The 22,460-nt window shown below is 35.8% G+C and overlaps 1 protein-coding gene across 8 annotated transcripts in view; it reads left to right on the top strand.

The window, feature by feature from the left end:
- Window positions 1-22,460, top strand: part of NKTR (natural killer cell triggering receptor) — a 45,028-nt gene that overhangs the window by 17,834 nt on the left and 4,734 nt on the right. For 4 of the 8 annotated variants that reach the window (XM_072854833.1, XM_072854837.1, XM_072854835.1 and 1 more), the window contains 10 exons: window positions 710-797; window positions 9,892-9,921; window positions 10,800-10,945; window positions 12,204-12,426; window positions 13,013-13,168; window positions 14,388-14,475; window positions 17,433-17,578; window positions 18,612-21,566; window positions 21,812-21,907; window positions 22,241-22,300. In XM_072854833.1, coding sequence (XP_072710934.1) covers window positions 710-797; window positions 9,892-9,921; window positions 10,800-10,945; window positions 12,204-12,426; window positions 13,013-13,168; window positions 14,388-14,475; window positions 17,433-17,578; window positions 18,612-21,566; window positions 21,812-21,907; window positions 22,241-22,300 — 3,988 coding nt within the window. The remainder of the gene's footprint in view (window positions 1-709; window positions 798-9,891; window positions 9,922-10,799; window positions 10,946-12,203; window positions 12,427-13,012; window positions 13,169-14,387; window positions 14,476-17,432; window positions 17,579-18,611; window positions 21,567-21,811; window positions 21,908-22,240; window positions 22,301-22,460) is intronic. The other 4 variants (XM_072854838.1, XM_072854836.1, XM_072854839.1 and 1 more) reach the window with 3 other exon arrangements.

A 22,460-nucleotide genomic window follows, 5' to 3' on the forward strand; every position in this document is an offset into this window, starting at 1 on the left:
ATAACGGCTTTGTACACTCAAATTACTATTTTTAGCTTTGAAAATGAACTTCAGAAAATCTGGTTTTGTATCATGCTGTACAACCGGAAGTGCTCTTTAATTCACTGGAATATAAAATGCATGCTTAGTTTAGTCTTAATTGAGTTCATATTTAGGCTGCAGGAAGAATACGTTCGTTAGTTTCTCATTCAGGTATCTAGGTTTTTTTTTCACTTGTATGTTTTGAGACTTCCAGTTTTGAATTGATAGGTGGCTATCTTTTAATGTGCCATACCAGGGAAATGGCTTTTTTTCTTTCTACCTGAGGTGTGTGCTGTGTAAATAACAGGATCATGTATGTTAAGTCTTGTTTTAGGATGTCAGTAAGTCTGCCAACCTTGTTCTTATCCAGAAAATGCTGGATTTAAATACAAGTGTGTGAGAATCTAATGTTTATTGAAGATGCTAATAATGACTTTAATTTTTTTCATTAGAAATGTTTGCACTATATCTGAAACTTTTTTAAAGAAAGAATGCTTTCTGTCTCATAACTGCTTCTACTGTAACTTTTGAGAGGCTTGTTTAAACTTGATTTTTGTTTTTTCCAACCTGTTCGTGTTTCTTCAGCAGCAGAAGAATTTCTCCTTATAGCATCCATAAGTTACTAAGAAAATTAGTCTTGCATTCCTTGTCAGGGAAAATCTGACAAACATATTTTTTCTTCAAACAGATGAAAACTTTATTCTCAAACATGACAGAGCGTTCCTTTTGTCAATGGCAAACCGAGGGAAACATACCAATGGTTCCCAATTTTTCATGTGAGTAGATGTAATATGACAGTTGAGCTTTTCTTAAACAGAGAAGCGCTGTTCATGAGAAAGATGGTATTGCTAAATTAACTTATAACAATGTTATCCGCCTTATTTTAAATAGGGTTGAGTGGGTACCTGCAGTGTAACCTATAATAGGAAACATTAGTTATCGCAATTTGCTTGTGGCATTCATTTGGATTAGAAGCTGGTACTACATGGATGTTCCTCGTTCATTGCTTTTTACCCTAAAAATATGGCTTATGCAATAAGTTATTAGTGCCCAGAAAATAGATTCATTGGCTTTGTACGTGCACCAACCAAATCTTAACAGATTATCTGCAAATTACAATGTTGAGCATTGTATGCAAAAGGGAGTGAGATCTGGAGGTGATTTGTATGGTTTTGCATGTGCTCTTTAAAATACAATGACTTATGATTTAGTTTGGGGGGTGTTTTGGTTTTGGGTTTTTTGAGTTTGTTTTTTTTGGGGAGGAGGAGGATGAGGGGGGGTTTTGTTTCTTGGTTTTGTTTTTTTTTTCCCTTACTTTTTTTTATTTTGGAGTGTTTGTTCCTGACATGCTTTTCTTCTATATTGCTGCATAGTTCTGTTTACTTGTGCATATACCAACTACTTTGGTACCAACACTATGTAAAATTACATGATGGTAATCATATTTTTCCTTCATTACTTTAAAAAAAAAAAATCCATTCTAGTATGTAGCCATGTTCTGTTAAATTGTAGAAAACACATGACCATCAATAAATACTCAGGTCTGATATGTCAGGGTCTTCTCGTTAAAGTAGTTGTATTCTAGGTTCAGTATTAGTATTTTTAAACATGCTAATTTTTATGTGATTATTTCTCCTGTTAACTCTCTTTTAAAAATTACCTTCTGTTAATGTTTAACAGTTTGTATTTGAAAAGATCTGGATTATAACTTTGGGCTTGTGCTGAGAAGAACTTTGTGCAATAACACTGGTGTTTTCAAAAGTAAATTTTAGTGTAGTTACTTAACTAGAAAAACTGTTTTTTCTTTGCCATCTTTCTTGGGGTATAAGAATGAATCGCGCTTCACTGTCTTCAGTAAAGGAGTCAATTTTCCTCAAGAATTTTTTTTTTTCCTTTGCCTGAAAAAGATCTTCAGTATGATATGATGAAGTTCAGATAAGAGACATTTTTAGGTCTCTTCCTAAAGAATGCCCTAAAAATGGAAAATGAATAGGAACCTAAGAGGAAGTCTTTCACAGTTACCACTGTTCTGACTTGCCATAGAGGTAAAAATCGTAAGTGTCAAAAGCTTGTTTTCTGTTACCTTCAAATCAAAGTTTAGATGTGCTTCCTTACAGGAAACCTGAATTTATATGTATACACATTAATATGGAAAACAATCTCTATATTAAAAAAAAACCCTGTGGTTTAATAAGCTCTCTGCAAGACATTGGTTCGCTATTTACTACTTGGTGACTTATCTTTTCGTTCTCTTGTCATAATTTTCCATTTTTAAGCTTATCTGAACAATATACATGAAAACTCAATGATGTCACATCAGTCAAGAAGCTATCATTTGAGGGCTCTAAAGTTTCTTTTCTCTCCTGCATTTGATTCAGAAGTCGTCTTCTTTCCCTTATGCTTAGTAGACTCAGCTTACTGATTCAATTAGATTTAACAGACATAAGTGCCTTGTCTCTCCACACACACTAAAGCAACCTAAGGTTGTGTTAGATGCTAAATTATAACTGACATGGGACAATAAAATGAGCAATATTTAAGAGCACTTTCGTCAAACACAGAAGTATTTTGAAAGATGCAGATTTCTTCAAAAAATCTTGTTTTTTCATAAAATCACTGTAAAGAGAAAGTGTTAGTTTGGTGGGAATTCAGGCAGAGTAAGATACCTAAACATAATCGTCTTCATGTAAGCTAGGTTCACCTCAGCTGCCTGTAGGAATCTAAAGCCGTTTTTAGGGTCCTGGGGTATCCTACCTGGCCTTCAGCTTCTGGGAGAGAAGGGTGTGGATCTTCTGACGGTCTTGTGTCTTACCTGCCTGCCCCATGCAGATTTCTTGGATATCCTGTAGTGTCTTTAAATGGCACCAGCTTGCCCTAGATTCAGGCAGGTGAATCAAGCCCAGGAGTAAACTCCCAGTATAACCGATGAGGTTTAGGTGGGCTGCTGTCTGGTCTTTAAAGCACGCTCTAAATGCTGTAGACTTCTGTGACCCTCTTGACCGAGGCTTTTTTCATTTTACCACATGCAGGCATCTAATGCTGTTCGAGACACCACTGGGAACTCCGAGACAGGGTGTGCAAATAGGTTGTCACACCTGCAAGACACCCTGCAGTCCTGGAGTAGGAGCTGGAAGCCAGGCAGGATACAGTAGGGCAGCTCAAGATGCCTATATGTTGGCAATTGAGCGTTCTCCCTAGATCTGTAGATCTCCTTTAGATCCTAGACTTTATTCAAGTTTATGCATTTAAGCTGAATCCCACCTTTGGCCTCCAGTACTGCAGCTGATCCTGGGTATGAATATGTACAATTACAGAATCCATACAGAAGCCACTGAGGCTGCTGGTAAAGGCAGGTGTGTATGTATACAGTCAGTTGCAAATTCAGGTTCATGTTTGATAACTCAGTTTACAAATAGGCAAGGATGGATGGTGAAACACATAGTTCAACAATCTGTCTTTTTGTATAGTTTTTTTGATGGTGGAACTTGGTTTCTGCTTCATGACATGGAGAGTTCGAATTTTAAGATTCAAAGTAGGAAACAACTACTAAAGACTTTAACTAGGCAGTTTCTGACTTAACTTTAAAATGCAATATATTAAAGCAGTTAGTCTTGCTTGGTGACATTTGTCTGATTACTTTAGGGAATGTACTGTGTATCTGTACAGCTTTTCTTTAATAAAATGTGTTTGTTTCCTTTAGTGCTATCCTTTAAGCTGAAATTCAAATGTGTTTCTTATACTCAAAAGAATGCTCAGTTATTCAGTAGCTTATAATTACGAAAAATGTTCTTCAAATGTGTAACCTGAAAATTGTGTGAAAGAGCAGTCTCCAATGGCAGTCTTTAGATTTTTAACAGTTTGAACATGTTTAATTTTATTGATTAGATTTCTAGAAAGGGAAGTAGTCCATCTCCATCTGAACTTCTTTAGATCTCTGCATTTTTTTAATAGTTCATAGATAACCTCAGGGATGACAACTCTATATTTCTGTATCATACACATGTCTAATGTAGCAAATAAGGAGTGCAAATAATCTGGTTTTTTTATATAAGTATTTGTTCAATTAGGGCTAAAATAATGGCAAGATTTCTGACTATAACACTTTTGCTTGCTCATCAGAAGTGCTTTCCCTGCTTAACACAGATAAGTGTCATTTGGAATAACTAGTCTTTAGAGAGAGTAATCAAGCAGCAAATATCTCTTTGACAGACTGCACTAACAAACTGGTCACAATAAGACTCTATGCAATGCCTAAAAATTGTTAAAAGTTGAGCTGCAGTGGTCAGTTTTACTTGAAGTAGAAGCTCCAGACTAATCTTAATGTAAACAAGTATCTGACCAATCCTAAAGTATCATCAGCTTGCTTTGATTCATCAGGAATTTCTCTGGCATGAATGAGTTTGAAACATTTATAAGCAACAATAGAGAACTGGGAATGGAAAAGACAGTGTAAGTATCGTTGGGAAGCTCCAGTGAGGCCAGTGTAAAAAGAATGAACATAAATTAAAACACTGGTAGAAACTGGCAAGGTGGAAAAGTCAGAACTGTGTATAAATATATAATGTTAGAAGTGCTGTATTTAATGCTCATTGACTAATTTTCCCCGCTTCTTATCTCTTTTCTTACTTGAATAGGAGTAACAGTTGGGTTGAAAGAGTGTTTAGCTAAGGCAGGATTGTTTTTCATGCACCTGTACTTTAAATAGGCCAAGTCTATTCACACATGTGTCTAATAAACATTTCCTAGTCTGAAGAAATGCATCTCGTTGAAATCCAGCAGGAAGGACACAGAGACTATCCCTTTATAATGTTTGGATTTGTGAAATACTGGAATTTCAGTTTTCTATACCCAAAGGGACCTGTTGTAGCATTTTATGGCAGACTTGTGTTGAAGACAGTTGTAAGGTACCAGTTTATAAATTAGCTATTTATATTTTTCAGATAGCACCACTATTTAATTTGCCTCTTTTCTGTGAATAATTTTTTAGAGCCATCAGTTATTTAGCAAGCGTTCTATATACCACCTGAGTGTGTTAATCTTGTTTTAATTGTCCTGTTTCCAGGTTGATACTCAGATATAGAATCCCTAGGATGGGGTAGAGGTTGACAGGAACCACTCTAGAATCATCTTCCTTTTCCTATATACTCCAATATCTGTTTTGAACTGCTGCTGAAAAGATTAGTATTATTATTAGTTATTGGGGGAATGCATCCAGAGCATTGCACAAATAGAGCTAATGTCTTTAGGTTCCTGATTTGGGGGGGGGGGAGGGGGGGCAGATAGTCGGCCTGTTCTTGGGTGTTCCAGCTCAGTGGCTGTATTACTTGTTGGATGATGTTCTTCTCGAGCGATGTATTCTGCTTCTCAGTCAAGCTGAGCTGATGAAGGTATCTTCTCTCTTTAGAGCAACTCCATCGTGCCTGTGGCCATACCCAACCTGCTAGTAAGGAAAGTTGCAATACAAAAGAAGTGCAACTCTTGTGAAAATGAGTATATAAAGTACTATTGAATTAATGAGACTCCTGATCCTACAAATGCTTACATGGGGTTAACTTTGCTTCCATTATTGTACAAAATCTGTCAAGCTACACTTACTAGAAAAGTAGAAGTGACTGTGCAGAATGAAGCATAGAGAAAAGAGTAGGAGGCAAAAAAAGTAACCAACCTCTGTGTTGTCATGGGGAAGTTTTGTGTAATAATTAATTTCTTGCCTTGTTATTTAGCCATGTAGTTTACTGAGGAATATGTCCTTATTACAATTTAAAGAGGAGTCCTCGGTTGTGTTCCTTATCAGTTCAAACACTTGGAGTTCTTGCCCCTGTGTTCAAAAGCTTTTTCAAACTTGGGCTGTTTTGCTATTACTGCTGGGTTTTATTTTTTTTTTTCTCTCCATATTGAGGGTATTGGTTTAATGTGTGTCTCAAGATCTGCTTTTTTGCTCAAAACTAAATAGCTTTTTAAAAATGTTTTTAATGTGTGGTGCCGTGCCTAGTTACTAAATTCAAACAAACTAACCACTTTGATCTGCTAAATGAAGGATAAAATAAATTGTGAGGACTTTTTTGGTTTGATTTTACAAATTATTTCTGAATATTACCAGCTTATTAAAAGTGCTTCACTTCTAAGTCTTTTTGGTGTCACAAAACAGGTATTTTTCTAATCATCAGTTAACTTTTTTAAACTCTGAATGAAATACGTTTGAGCTAATTATTGAACAGTTGACAGTAATATAAAAATCTGCACATTTCAAATGAAAGGGGCTGATGTTGCATTATCTTTGAGCAAAAGTGGTATATGTGCGCTTATCACACAAGCGGGTCCCATTGGCTTGATCAAAAGCTTATGTAAAAGCACAACCCATGTGAAAGCATTCACAGGATGCTTTTATGTGTAGTAAGTAACAAACAGATCATTTCAATGCTCAAATATGCAGAGACATAATTAAGAACTAATAGTTTATTTGGGGGGGGGGGAATATGGATAAGCTCAACTGATAATGCAGTTTTAAAACACTGCTGCTGTTCAGGATTATACCAGAGCAAAAGTATGGTATTAGTTGGTGCACGTTTTGTCTTTTTTGCATCTGCAATGTGTTTGTTTTTCTATAATTCTGAACACAAGCAATCTAATAGCAATGCACGTATTTTAGAGAAAGCACCTATTTTTCTTAGTTTTAGAAAAGCTTCATAATGTGAGCAAGATGTCAGCTAATTATGAAATGTTTGAAGTTGTAGACTTACTGTCTTAACACATTTCATTTGTAAATCAAAACGTTTAAGCTATGGTGTGCCATCCTATGAAGTATATACTTAGAGCTGGATTCAGTAGAGCATTTGAACACGTACGTAACTGCAAGCACATGAATAAACCCATTGAAATCGGTTATTCATCTGCTTAAAGTTGTGCATGTGTTCTAACACTTTTGCTGGGTTGAGACTTAGAGGGGAGCGGGAGGATTCTCTTTTCTACCTGTTTATCTTTGTAATAGTGTATGCAAGCAGGTTATGTCTGTAGGTTTCTTTTTGTTTTTAAGGAGTACTTACTGTAGTTTTCAAAGTACCTTGTAGTCTAAAGAAAATTTAGAGCCCTCTTTTAGGCATCCTTGTTCTGCATACAACTTGATTGATATTAATTTTAAACTTGTATTTAATAAAACATAGACTCAGTTTTGTCTGAAAATGTATTACAATTTATTTCTGCCATTTTTGTGTAAAATTTACAGAAACAGTGTTACATCGTGCGCTCCAAAGGTAATGTCTCATTCCTCTAAGGCTGTGTCCTTTCCTTTTCTTCTTTCTGTTTTTATCTAACTTGTTTTTCTGATCATATTGTTATGTGCATTGAATCCTTTGTTAGGACGGAGGTTCTTGGGGGGGTGGGCAATAACATGCTTTTATCAAAAAGATGCTTTTCTCTTCAGCAGTATCTTAAACGAATTTACTTTAAACTTGAGTGAAGAAAGGTATTTCTCCTTCTGTAAATAACTTGGATAATAGTATATATTATAAGGCAGATTTTGAATGTTTTAAATTGTAAAAGTTCTGTATAGAAATGTTTTAATAAAATATTATTTTGGGGGAGGAACTCATCATGACTCTAGGTTTCTATAGAGCAAAGGAAGTAAGTAGGTTTTCTCCTGATGAAGTTTTGAAACCAAAGCAAATGCTAAAGGATTGAAAGGCAGAACATATGCAGAAAACTTTGAAGTGGTCTTTTAAAGTGCACGTTTGCAGAATAAATGTCATGTTACAACCCTAACACTGAGGTGGGAAAACTTTCAAGAGCACAATGAGGAGTTGGGTTTCTGCTTCCCATAGGAAGTCTGTTAAGTTGCCTAACACCTACTCATGCATCTGAAAAGTTTTCTTTTTGGATGATGCTTTTCCTTGTGTTTTCACTTCATGAACAAGTAAATGAGAAAAATCCTTTCCATTTTATCTATCAAATTGCCAGTGTAATGGACGAAACCTCTACATGGGTGTTAATGTACCAACTATCCCTTTCTTTGCTTATTGAGGACTAGTCTAAAGAAAGTACATGCTTAGGTAGTTTGCTCAATTGGTCTTCAAGTGCTGCTGCAGCATGGCAGGAGCACATTACTACAGCATTCATATCAAGTGTGTTTGAACCCGTTGCTGTTTCCAGCTAATTCTAAGCACTAAGTCTTGTTTATTATTGGTTTCATTGAAGTAACCCACTTCTGTTTTTTCACTACTTTAAATCAGCTTTATAATTAAGCCCGCTTAAAATGTTTACTTAACAGCAGGTTGTTAATGCAGTTAACTTTTGCTTAAAGAACTTCAAAAGCTATAAGAATTTTTCTGTTTGTAGCAATATGCTGTATTAGGAAGGGAAAAGCAAAGAACACCCCCTACTATTGAGAAATTAAATGTTGACTTGATAGCATTTCTTTCCCTGTGTTAAACCAAAGAAGTTTACTGTATTATTTAGTATGACAGAAGTGAAAGGTCTGGTTGGCATTTGGAGCTTAAAAAAAAAATCAAGAGTGTAAACACTCCTGATTCACTGTTCCATCTTTTGGCATGCGTTCCAGCACTGCAGTGTTTCGTGCCCCAATAGTTCAAAACTGGACTGAAGATTTGTGCTTAAAAAGTAGTATTTTATTGTAGCAGTGAAACTGACTTCATGGTACCACATCTGTGTTATTGTAAATTGAGAAAAAGCATCTGTGATTGAGTATTTATTTTGAGAGGGGAGTTCATTGGAAGAAGGCTAGAAAGGCAAAATAGTGCCTGGGGAGGATTTAAAAACTATTTTAAGAGTTTTCAAATGTTAAAATAACTTCTAATGCATATTATCTTGACTTCTATTTTTTTTTCTCCCCCAATATATAAGCACGTTCTGATGTTCTTTACTGAATTCGTCTGCATAGTGAGGTTCCCTGTGCAATATTAATGCAGGCTGACTTGTAGAAGTAATTTTGTTTCCTTTTTGGAGAAGGATATAGAGAGACACTAGGTCATAGCATTATCATCAAAAAGGTGAATCTTAACATATAATTATATATGCACAGCCTTGAATATTCCAATTTGAAGTCAACTCAGAAATTTGGCATAACTCCAAATGCCTTTTAAGATAGCGCACAAAATGTAATGCAGTTGCATTTCTCCTTCAGGCTAGAAACAGCTAAACGTGGGAAGCTGAAAAATAGGGAGGAAGTCTGCATTTATCACAGAAGTAAACTGTAGGGTAGCATATAATGTCTGCTTGCGTTGTGCTGCTGTTGCTTTTGGGAAGCCTGTGAGGTTATGAGCTGAAGTGCTATAGTCTTGATGGTTAAAGATAGAAGTATTGCTTTGTATTCTGAGTCATGAGGCCAATCAAGAAAATGGAGAGTAAGAAAGTAGTGTGGGGGGAAAGCAGAGAATCATATGATACATATAACATATGATAACTCTCTTCTTTTTTTAAATAAACTGACTTTAAAGTGACCTTGTAATGCAAGACCCTAACAATTTCAGAAACATTTAAATTCCTTTAGTTACCCAATATTTATTGCCAAATTGCATCTTCTCTGTGATTAAAAATGTTAGTGAGTTATATTTGAATGTGTATTTAAAGACACTTATTTGAGGATTGTTTATTGCATGCATAAAATGATACTTGGTACAACTTTCAAGTATGCACAGTTAGCCTAACTTCAAACAAATTTCATGTAAAAGCTTAAAAAAGCCTGTATGTATAATCTGTAAAGTTGTTTTAATTCCATGTATGTAACTGGATTTTTTCACTATTTTTTTGTCTTACCTTCACCTCTTTTTTTTTTTCCTGTGTCATTCTCTTTTACTTCATCTGAATCCCTGATTATTTTTTTTTTACCATCTTACCATCTTGCTGTTTGTCAAACAGAACAACAAAACCTGCTCCTCATCTCGATGGGTAAGAATCCTTTATAGTTTCTCCTATGATGGCTGAAATTTGAAGGTTGTAAGTCTTCACATGTTATATTGAAAGTAGACAACAATGGGAAACAAATTCTTAATTCTGTGAAAGATATAAAGTAGAACAAGATGGAAAACAAAAGTTTGAGTTCTATAAAAATTTCAAGTTGCAACTTATTTTCTAAAGCTGGTCAAAAATTTGGAAGGTCTTAGATCCTAACATTCATTTCTTTAAAACTGGTTGCTGCCCTCAGTCCATAAATCAGTGAGTTGAAATGTCAAGTTTAATATATTTGGATAGTACTCTTTTTTTTGTGGCATGTTTTTATCCCCAAAATATATTAGTTCCTGGAAGTATAAGTTATAGGGTAAATGGAAGAAGGACAGAGAAATGTGGTATGGTAAACAAAACTGGGGGTTCCTTAATTATAACTGTCCTTGCGACGCCAGTGGGAACTTGTATGCTGAGTTTGTATAGACCTATAAATGCTGCTTCTCTGGGGAAAACTGCACTTTGTCATCCTTGTTTATGGACTCTTGATCTCTCTCTTGCACAAAATTTCAAAAATAGAAGTATGGATTAGAAATGATGATCTGTTTTACTCTGCCCATGTAGAAGAGACTAGAATGACATCAAGTAATTATCTCAAATAGCACTGGAGTGGACCTCTGTTTCATGTTGCATGAAATCTTAGCGTTGTAAATTTAAAAGTAATAAAAATCTTATTTTTAAGTTTAATACATTTTAAGAGCCAAATGATGCCAATGAAGCTGAATGTTTCTATTTCAGAATGACTTTTAAAATCTGAAATTCATTAGAAAATAATTACAGCAATATATAAATGTTTGTACTTTCCAAATATTTTATTTCTGCAGTGTACATGTTGTCTTTGGACTGGTTATTTCTGGTTTTGAAGTAATAGAACAAATAGAGAATCTGAAAACTGATACTGCAAGTAGGCCCTATGCAGATGTACGAGTTATTGACTGTGGGGTGCTTGTTACAAAATCAGCAAAAGATGGTAAGCGTACGTATACCTGAAGTTAATTGAATGTTGACATTGTTTTCAGAGAGTATAAAATCATGCCAGCATCTAGAAATCAATATGGTGAATCTCTAGAATCTTAATTCTTACAAGCTTTTAAAACTTAAAGCTTGGTGTAGATGAGGAAGGCACAGCAAGGGAAAAGGTTTTCTGACCTAAACCTTTGTGCCTTGGAGAATGTATGCCTGCTTCCTGTCTTCCTTAATTAATGTTTGTGGTTAATGTGACATACTCAAAACGTAATTAGAGCTTATTTCTCTGAGTTTGAAAGATGGAAACACAAACATAATCTTTTCTTCAAGTTGAATTTTTTGCAGTTTCCAAAGGTCTATTTTAAGATCATGTGATGTTAATATATGCTGTATATGTAGTCAACGTAATTTTCCTTTTCATAAAAATTCATAGGGAATAAATGATCTTAAATATATGTTTAGACAGTTGCTGTAGTGTAGTGGAGTGTTATAAGTTTGAGTTTTCTACTCCACTTTTGACTTTCCTTGAGGATAATGTGGTTATTTATATCCTTTAGGGAAAGTCAAGAAGATAGATAATGTAAAAGTGTGAGGATGCAGAAAGGAGAGAATTACAAAGTTTTAGAAGTAACAAATATACAAGTGAGGCTGAGACTTAACTCCTTCTTAAACTTTTTGTAACCTGTGCATTGCTTTCTAAAGAAACTAAATTTTTTTTTACTGTAAGTGGTCTTTGCTTATCTGTGTATTCTATTGTAATCCAAAGGCGTGAATTCAGTGTTATACCCTAAAATACATTTTCAAAGGAGAAAAGCGGGGGGAACCCTCCTTCTTAAAATTATACTTATTTCTCAGCCTTTCTTTATATTAGCTTGGCACAAGTTAATGTTCAACTTCAGTTATAAAGTTACTGTGTATGACTTATCAATGCAAAGCCCAGACATTCTTATATCATCTCTCATGGTTGGAAGTTGTGCATGGAAGTTGTTACAGTTCACTTCATAGCAACCAAAGAAATTTTTTTGCAACTGTCTTTGCTGGAAAATATTTGTATCATTTTATTGATATGGGTTTAGACTGGACTTTTTCTTATTGTACTTTAATGTAACTCACTGTGAAAAAAGTTCATAGTTTATGCAGTTCCTCTGGAGCAGTACGTGTGTATTTATACATATATGAAAATGTGTATTTTGTACTGTATATATACACAGTAAACATACATGCACATGAACACACTATAAATTTAAAATATTTGTTTTAAGCTTTGGAGAAGAAGAAGAAAGTATGTTCTGACTCAGAAGCTTCAGACTCCTCCTCCAGTGCATCAAGCTCTTCAGAAACTTCATCTGAAAGTGAAGCTGAAAATGAAAGAAGCAGAAGAAGAAAGCGTAAAAGAAGAGCTAAAACCAAACAATCAAGAAAACGAAGAAAGGAAGAGAGGAAGAAAGAGGATCCAAGGTGCAAGCGAATCTCAAACCAAAGACGGTGACTAGTCTCTTAAATTTAAGAATTTCAGAGAAATCTGAGAAATTCTACTTTTTTTTTCCGTGAAGTACTTGAGCAATGAATATGAAGGTGCTTTTATTCTATAAGTTTGGATTTTGGTGGGTGATTTTTATAAAGAAACAGAAACAAACAAAAAAAGCTGAGCTTGTTGGGTAGCTTTTTCTATAAAACAGTTTAAGATCTTTATAGCTAGAAGCTAGAGCGACTTTGAAGTAAGCCTCAGCATGTTAAAGTATTTAGGACTCGCTATGCCTGTGTTATGGTGAGACATTAAGCAAATAAGAGGTCTTTGATTTATATTTGATTATATTTAAAAAATACTTCATGACAAACGGCAAATTAAAAGCAAAATTATGTGCTATAAAGCAAGAACTGAACCTTCTTTCCAGTAACAGTGTACCATCCTTCCTTTAGCATAAAATGAGTTGTTAATGAAGTATGTTTTGGTTGTTAAACCTTCTTAAGGCTCAGTGCATCATATGGGCTTGTTTTGGAATTTGCTTTGAAAAGTGGTGTTTATCATTTGACAGTTAATTTTGGTTTATCAACTTATTTTTCCCCGTAGCAGCCTTTCTGACAAGAGCGATATAACAGAAAAAGCAGTCGATGTTAGCACAAAGAGGGACAAACCTGTGGTACGTCCTGAAGAAATTCCCCCAGTGCCTGAAAATAGATTTTTGCTAAGAAGAGATGTGCCTGTTGTCAATGTAGAACCTGAACCGTAAGAATCATTGAGCTTTCTTACTATGTTGACTTGGTGGAAACTACGCATAAAATTTTCCTGCTAATGTTGTATTACTAGTACTGATAGCAAATGATTGCTGTAGTGTCAAAATTTGTAAATGTGGTAATTTAATTGTCCTTTTTACAGTTTTCTTTGTAATATTCCTGACAACCTGTGTCAGGGTTTTTCAGTGAAATCTAGTGAGTTAGTTTCATTGGTCCTTAAGGATCCTGCATGTTACGACCTTAAACTCAGTTACAACAATGTAGAAAAATGAGTGAATAATTCCAGAAAAAAATTTGCAATGTAAACCCTAGCAAATATTTGATTGCAAGGGAAACTTGGGACTGGGAGAGGTGACTTTTCATCTTTCTTAGACTGAAGAAGAAACTTTGATTCAAAATCAGTCACCCAGAATTTTATGACCCTTCTGTGGTTTTGAGAATAGGAGAAAATACTCTTCTTTTGATACAACGGATGTCATGAGTTCACAAGTTACTTTCAATTTGTGTTTTGCATCTCTACTAAAATTGCAGTTAGGTTCTTTTTCTGTCAAATTTCTTTGCTTTTGGAGTTGTATAAGCTAATACATTACACTGCCAGATATCTCTAAAATCAGTTTGGTTGGGGTTTTTTTTATTTCAGTTAATTCTATATCTCCTGTAAGCCTTTTTTTTTTTGAAACATTACTTTACTCCTGTATCCAAAGCCTTAGTAACTGCTTCTTTTGAGGATATTACACAAACTGTAAAAAGGAGTGCTGAATTACGTCTTGTTGTTTAGGAAAGAAGCAAGGCTTTAGAAGCTGTGGGCTATCGTGAATTGCCATTCCCTACGCCAAGACATTGTTGTGTAACTGCTGAGATCCTGAAACTATTCTGTCCATGTTGTCTTCATGATTGGTCCACCAAACACAATTGAACCTCTTTAGAAAAGCCATGTACCACTTTAACAGAGTACTTTGCAAGTTCTTTGTTAGCATTTATTTACACGTAGAGAGGTCAGATAGGCTACACATTTGGTTGAAAACAAGTATGTGTTGATTTGCCTTTTGTTGCAGAACTTTGGGTGGCTTGCTTTATTTCTTGGAGAATTCACTGAATTCTCAGTTCTGCCATCTCTCAAATTAAATGAATATTTTGCATGATTGACTTAATAGTTTAAGTTAATTTTGGGGGCTTTGCCATGTAAGCTCTTATTTTATTAATTTATATAGGAAGCTTGTTGATGCTACACCAGTTCTGACTGACCAGAAACCATCGGTCTCTAAATCCGGACGAAAAATTAAAGGAAGAGGCACGATAGTATGTGACAATTATTTTTCTTTTTTTCTTTCCTCTCACCCAGAGTATCTTCTCTGACCTTGAGCATTGAATTTCCTTGAAGGCTTTGTATGACACTTTTAACTGTTGTTGACATGTTGTAGATTCTAGCTTAGAAGGTTGAAATATTGCTGTCAGGTACTTCATTTTATAATGCCTTTTTTTTTTTCTTCCCCAATTCTTCTTGCTAATGTCTTTTTACCTAAAGATTGTTTGGGAAAACAAATGCTTACTCCTCAGCTACAAGAAACTTTCAAACATGAGAATAAAATTATTTCTTTTTAAAGACTGGAATGAATTCAGCCAGATTCATCCCACGCAAGCCACAAGATCTAAAATAATGAGAAGTGACAAGAGCTTTCACTCTTCTCCACTCATTGGATTCCCTTGCTGTTTCTGTTAACCCTTAGGACTGGAACACATGACAGTAGGCAAAGCTGTTCTACAGTGTCCTAAGTGTATACAGCCCTTTCTGATGTATATTGCTTGTCCTCCTGAGTTCTGGTATTTGCATCCTCTGATGATTGTGCATACATTGCTGAGAAACAACAGTTTTGTTGGCAACTTTGGCAGAATCACTTGCATTGTTCTGCTTTTTGACATTTTAAGTCAACCTTTTTTTTCCCCTTTTTTTTTTTTTTGCTACTTAATGTAGTTTGTCAAATTTCGTCATCTGTCCTGGCTGAGATCAAGTCCATGTACTTTCATAGATGACACTGCATGGGCAAAAAGTTACTTTTTTGCAGTGCTGGTAGTGAAGCATTTTTACAGATGCACAGACTCGGTCCACTTCCCCACCACCACCACCTTCGTCTCTGAAGACTGCCACTGTTTACACAGATTTCACTTCTGCTTCAAGTCTCTGGTATCCTGAAGACGTTTGCTTTTGTGTTAGTGCCACTGTACTCAGGCAAAAGTTTTCTTGTCTCTTCTTTAATAACCCACAATACAGGGCCCAAAACACTGCACAGCTACACTGTTGGTTTTTAGTCAGTAGAAGAGGGAGAAAGTAAGAAAAGCTTTCGTAATTGTGCTTTTGATTCTGGTGTATTTCAAATTGTAGCACACCATGACTGAGCATATTTTTCCCCTTTAGAATGTTTTCCTGGATCAGTTTAGCAGGCGGTGTTCAAGTAACCATAAACCAAACCAAGGCCTGGTCCTGCCAAATTTTTGTGCAAGTGGAAGTCCTCAAAAAAAAAAAAGTTTATATATAGAGATCAATATCTGTATAGCTGAAGACACTTTTCGTTAGAATGGTCTTAACCGAGACTTCTCTGAGCATGATTTTCTTATGCAGTAGCCACTGGATTTGAGAAGTACTTTTCTACTGATCCCCATGATGCAATTATTTTAAGCCACAAAATTAACGGCTTAGATGGCTCTAGCATGGAACAAGTTATTGTAGTATTTGGACCTCGCCTGAGAACCACAACCTTATTTGCCAGCCTTGACATCAAATCTGATAGCTGTCCGTGCTGCATCTGACAGTTTTCATTTGTATTTGACGCTTGTGATATCCACTGAAGGAAGCCTTTTAAACAGAATGTTTTGAAATATTTATGTAAATAAAGACTTCTGGAAAAATGGCTTAAAGCTGAGTGGAATTGGCTTTTGCCAGGGATTTGGGTGTCTGTATCTTGTTTTTTGTAATTTTGGCACCTCTTGGCAAAATTAAGAATGAAAACCAGTAATATCAAATAATTTAGGGCTAGCAATTAGTTGGAGAAACATATTTTTCTACCATCTCTAATAGTCTGATTAGCAGTAGTTTCTATCCAGGGTGAACTTCTTTGTTGTTTTTCAAGATACTCGTTTGTAGTTTTGAATCCTCTTAGGTTCTGAGAGACTGCTGAGTATAATATGAGAGAATTAGGGAGGTCCATGAAACCTGAGTACCCTCTTATATGCCATTCATCTGTAATAGTGTTTTGGTTTGTTTGGATTTTTTTTTAAGTAATCATTGCTTCAGCTCAAAGGCTAGGAACCTCCAAATCATCATGGCAGGTTATCTTTTTTTTTTACTATATATAAACAGGATGTCTTAAAGCCTTCTGCCTGTAATTAACTGAATAAACCAATACATGCATCTTTCTGGTTTTATTCTAGGGGGCAGTATTTTTTTTCCACATATTGCTTGCTTTTATAAGTTGCTCAAAATAATTGAGTAAAATCCAGATGTTTTTCTTTATTGAGTCAAGGAGCATCTAATTTCCTAGCAGAATTTACCTAAGTGTGTATCCAACTGGGTAATGGAAAATAGTGAGTTAGCAATATTAGCGTTTTTCCTCTGCTCCACAAGTAGCTCTTACTGCCTACTTAAATGCTGTGCCTAAGTGTAATTTTTTTAAGTATGAAGCTTCATTACAGTTTTCTAAAAGATTCTTTTTATTTATTTTTTTTTTTTCTTGGAAGGTATCTTAAACTGGATTCCCATTTCTGAAGGGTTGAACAGCAGTAACTTTTGAAATAAGGCTTGTCTTTACCCATACAAGCAGTTAAGTGTCTGCTAACTGAAGTGAAACATCTGTGCTTTAGTATCCTGAAAAAAAGTTGGTTATCTGCAGTAATTGTGTTATTTCAAAAGGTATTATGTAAAGGGAATCCATGACCTCTTCCTCAATTCTTCCTTTTATGTTTTGGAAAAGTGGCTTAGCTGGCCCCTCTCAAGCTTTGAGAAGTGCTCTCAGACTACGAAAAGATAGTTAGCTATGTAATCCAGTCTCACATGCGGGATATATGCATACCAAAAGTGGGTATTTTTAGCAGGAAATCCAGCATTTGTTTTTCCTTCATGGACTTTGTATGGATAATGTTGTCTGGCTTGTGTTATGAAGATGCGTGCAAAAATCTCTTAAAGAGTCGCAGTATATCTTCTATATTATCAGTCTCTTTCAAAGAAAAATATATTATGCAGCTGTCTGTCTTTGTTTTCGTAGCGATATCACACCCCACCTCGGTCACGATCGTGTTCTGAATCCGATGATGACGAGAGCAGTGAGACCCCTCCTCACTGGAAAGAAGAAATGCAGAGATTACGAACATATAGACCACCTAGTGGAGAAAAGTGGAGTAAAGGCGATAAGTAAGATCCTTCCTACAAATTTAAAATGTCTTGGTTTTTTACACAATCTATTAAAGCTTGTGTAGATGTAGTATGTCATTCATGTTTGAATAAAAAATGTCAATATCTTTGTGGTTAACACATTCCATTTAAATTCTAAAAATTAGAAGTGGAACAATTTCTCAAAACCTTTCTACTTCGCTAATGTGACACCAGATTAACACATGCTGGAAAAGTGTCAGAAGGTCGGAAGACTTGTTTCTGATGGTACCATTTTGGATACTTATTTAAGAAGTAATTAATTGACCTGTCCAGTTTCCTATTGCTTTCCTTAGAGCTAGTCATGTCAGATTTCCTTTAGCCTCAAACCTGCTTATATGGTTTCTTTGGATACTAAATCAGACAATCGAATCCACCAGTCCTATATTGTTTTAGTTATATGTTCTTTCTGCAGTTACAAACTCTGTGATGGAAGCCAGCTCTGCAGAATTTCTGATTGCTTGATACTAAATATGAGCTTGTATCAAATTACAATAAATAAACCCCAAAAGCAAAACTGAAGAATATTATATATAATCATTATTGAATAATTGCAAATGTTTATGATAAGTCTTTTTATATACTGAGTGCATCCAGTTTATTGATATATTGCAGTGTACCAGCTAAAAGAATACTAAATAAGATGAAGTTTTTAAATTTGTATTTAAACGTGGTTTATGAATCCCGTAGTTGTAATGGTAGCTGAAACTACCCAAAGTCCTGTGGACCTAACATTAAATCTCAAAACACAGGTTCTACAATATGCAAAATTTGACGTTGGCTAATTACTTTCTTAGAGAAGTAGCTTTCCTGATAGTGGTATAATTCCGTACCTTAAAATGAGTGTAACAAGCTCAGTCAAAACACAGTTGCCTGGTAGTAAAGGGGGGGGAGGGGAGGTGTTAATTGTTTTTAAACGTCATTAATTGCCTTGGAGGAAGGGAAAATACTTAGTTTATCAGATTTTTTAAAAAGAATTTCCACTTAGCGTGGGGCTTGCTTGTTTGTTTTTAAGGTTGAGTGATCCGTGTACAAGCAGATGGGATGAAAGAAGCGCATCCCGGAGATCAAGATCTTGGTCACATAACGGTTATTCTGATCTAAGCACTGTGAGATATTCCAGCCATCACAAAAAGCACAGAAAAGAGAAAAAGAAGGTGAAACATAAAAAGAAATCTAAAAAGCAGAAGCATTTCAAGAAGCACAAGCAAACAAAAAAAAAGAAAACATCAGCCTCATCAGATGTAGAATCCTCTCATTCCTTCCTCAGGAGGACAAAATCATCTTGTGATCATGAGAGGAAATCTCGTTCTTCTTCATTGTCTTCTAGACATTCATCCAGAAGAGACTGGTCTAAATCTGATAAGGAAGACCAGAGTTCTTCGACTTTATCAAGCAGAGGGACTCGATCATACTACAGGTCCAGGTCCAGATCCAGATCTAGGTCTAAATCAAGATCTTATTCCCGAAGAAGTTCTAGATCACGATCAGCCTCTAAATCATCACGTTCTCGAAGTAGGTCTAGGTCAAGGTCAAGTTCTAACCCTAGGCATCAAAAGACAGTTTCCAATTCTCCACGAAATATTTCAACGCGATTAAATGAAAGTAAGTTGAACAAGACTGCTGAGCCTGTAAGAGCAGTTATACTCCCAAGTGATAAAGTTGTTGTACCACCAGTTGTCCCAGAAAACCTCCCTGTTATACCCTTAAGTGATAGCCCACCGCCTTCAAGGTGGAAACCTGGGCAGAAACCATGGAAGCCATCTTACGAGCGAATTCAGGAAATGAAAGCTAAAACAACCCATTTAATACCCGCACAAACTAATTACAATTTGGTAGTTATTAAAGAGGCTAACACTTCTTCCTCATACCGTAAGCGACAAAGGAGTTCAGACAGCGATCGAAGCGGTTATTCCAAATATCATAGTGACAGAAGCTCAGATAGTTGGCTAAGATCAAGAAGCAGGTCCTCTCGAAGTAGGTCGTACTCAAGATCTTACACGAGATCTAGAAGTCCGTCCAGCTCTAGGACAAAATCTCGTTCTTCTGGCAGATCACCATCACCGAGTAAATACCACAGTGACAGGTCAGGTTATAGTGAGTCGACATCTTATTATTCCCTTAGTGATGATGATAGACACAGAAACAAAAGAAAATCTGCATCAAATGATCAAAATGCTCGGTCTCTTAAACTGAAGCAAGAAACAAGCTCTGAAAGTACTCTCCCTTATAAGTGTACGAAAGACTACGATGAGTCTTCTCAAGGACTGAAAGAGAGTGACAGTTTATCATCTTCAGACTTCTCTACTGACAGTGAGCGTTCTGCCAAAATGAAAGTAGTCCAAGAAAAAGAAGGCCGTTTTCAATTAGGAGATGATACTCAGAAACAGGATAAAAATAGCTTAAGTTCTGAGAGAGGGGAGGAGAAATCCAAGTGCGAGCGGGATTCTGATAATGCTAAAAAGAAAGCAGCTAAGGAGAAATCTTCTGAGCAACCTAGAGGTGGTGCAAAAACTAAACGAAAATCCTATTCAGGTAGTAAATGGGACTCTGAATCAAATTCCGAAAGAGGAGAGGCAAGGCATAATAGGGGAGATTCCAGACCCTCCTCTAGTAAAGAAGAAGGAGAGGCCACATCAGGAACTGATACAGAGCTTAGCGTTACCAAAAGGATAAAAAAACAATCTAATTCTTCAGAAGGCTTTCTGGATTCAGATTGTACGTGGAAGACAAGCAAACAGTTGTCATCTTCTGAATCTGACAGTTCTTGTTCTAGCTCAACAAATGTTAGAGGAAAGTCAAAAAAACACAAACATGGATCGAAAAAAACTCTTAAAAAATCACATTCCAAAAAACCAAAAGAAAAGTCAAAAGGGAAAAAGGAGAAGAAACACAAAGTTCAGAAAAGAAAAGAAATGTTTCATTGGCAGCCCCCCCTGGAGTTTGGCGAAGAAGATGATGATGAGATAAATGAAAAGCCAGTTACCAAGGATGATAAAAAAGAAAAGCAGCTTACTAGGGACATAAAGGATAAAAAACAAGTTTATCAAAAGGATGAAATAGTCAAAGATAAAATAGGAAATGGTGAAAAGTCTTGTGCGGATGAAAACCTGTTAGGTAAAACCACTACATGTGATGCCTCACCAGATCGCAGTAAGCTTAATAAAGATAGCATTGAAACAAATGCTTCAACCAGTATTTTAAACTCAGGAATAAATGTGACCGCTTGCAAGAATGAGATTAAACAAGCTGAAGAAAGTAACCAGAATGGATTGGAAGATGTTATTCAGACAGATGACAACATGGAGATTTGTACTCCAGATCGTAACTCACCAGGGAAGGTTGATGTGGACATTTTATCTCCTGTCATTCTCACTGCTAAACCTCAGGCTATAAGTGCTAGTATAAACAAAGATTTACAGGTTGAGACCCCTGAACAAGATGCTGTCAAACTAGGAAACAATATTATAGACTTTATTAATATTAAAGAAGAAAAAGAAACGGGAAGGCAAGAAAATAACTCTGTCCTTGTGTCCAGTGCTAAAGACTGTAGTTTAAAAAGTGAAATTACTGAAAATACACAAAGCAGTATGATAGATAATAAATGGAAGCCTTTGCAAGGTGTTGGTAATTTACAACCAGCAACAATTAGTACTGCCACAGAAGTTAAGAACGTAGTTTCAGCACCAGAGCCTAAACCAGCAGGTTTAAGAATTGAAATAAAAGCTAAAAATAAAGTAAGGCCTGGATCTCTGTTTGATGAAGTTAGAAAAACAGCACGGCTAAATCGAAGGCCAAGGAACCAAGAAAGTTCCAGTGAGGAGGAATCTCCAAGTAGAGATGACAATAGCCCATCCAGGAGTCTTAGCAGGTCACGAAGTAAATCTGAATCTAAATCCAGGCACAGAACAAGGTCCATATCTTACAGTCACTCAAGAAGTCGATCCCGAAGTTCTACATATTCATATAGGTAAGAAGTTTGCGCTATTCCCGCAGCCTACCGTGTTAACTTGAAAGTTCTGATATTTTTAAGGCTTGTTTTTCTTTTTCAAATCACGTTTTTCCTTTAAACAGCACTGTATCATTTAGCAAATATGGAATAAATATTTAGCTTAAAATATAAAGCTTTGTAATGCTTTTGCTTCCTGTTTTCTGCTGCTTTTCTCTTCAGTTATATTCTATTTTGTGCTTTTCAAAGTTGTTCATTGATTGTAGGTCAAGAAGCTATACAAGAAGCCGAAGCAGAGGATGGTATAGTAGAGATCGGTCAAGAAGTCGAAGTAGTTCTTACCACAGTTACAAGAGTCGTAGGTAAGTTTCTCTAATTGGAGATAGCATTGGGGTGTATTACAAAACCAGTAAATTAGGCACAGCAGCCTGATGCTTCAGTCTCTGAGCGAGTGGAAATGTGCTTAGCTATGCATGCGGCAGTCTGAAGTATCTACTTGAAATGTGCAAGGTAGAATAGTCAGATTTCAAAATTTCCTGTTACTGAAAAATAATTTTGCGTAATGTTTTGCAGTATGGGTAAGGAATTGTAAGCAAAACATGTTCCTCTCCTCTCACTCCCCCTCTCCCCCCACTTTCTTTCAGCACTTGTTTCTGATTAACTTAAAATGTCTCTGTGTTTTTGTTTTTTGTCAGTCGAACCTATAGTAGAAGTAGATCCAGAAGTAGTTCTTATGGTCATCACAGTCGATCCAGGTATGGATTATAGTTTTATACAAACTCTGCAATAAATGTACTTACTATAAAAATATCTTGGTGTAAGAATGCCCCTTTATCTGTGGTACTTAAAAATATAATATCATGATAGCAACTTGAATTAAAGCAAAATCAACGTAAGATACTTCTAAAAGCTGAA

Source organism: Ciconia boyciana, chromosome 2 (assembly GCF_034638445.1).
Source record: "Ciconia boyciana chromosome 2, ASM3463844v1, whole genome shotgun sequence".
Lineage (NCBI taxonomy): Eukaryota > Metazoa > Chordata > Aves > Ciconiiformes > Ciconiidae > Ciconia > Ciconia boyciana.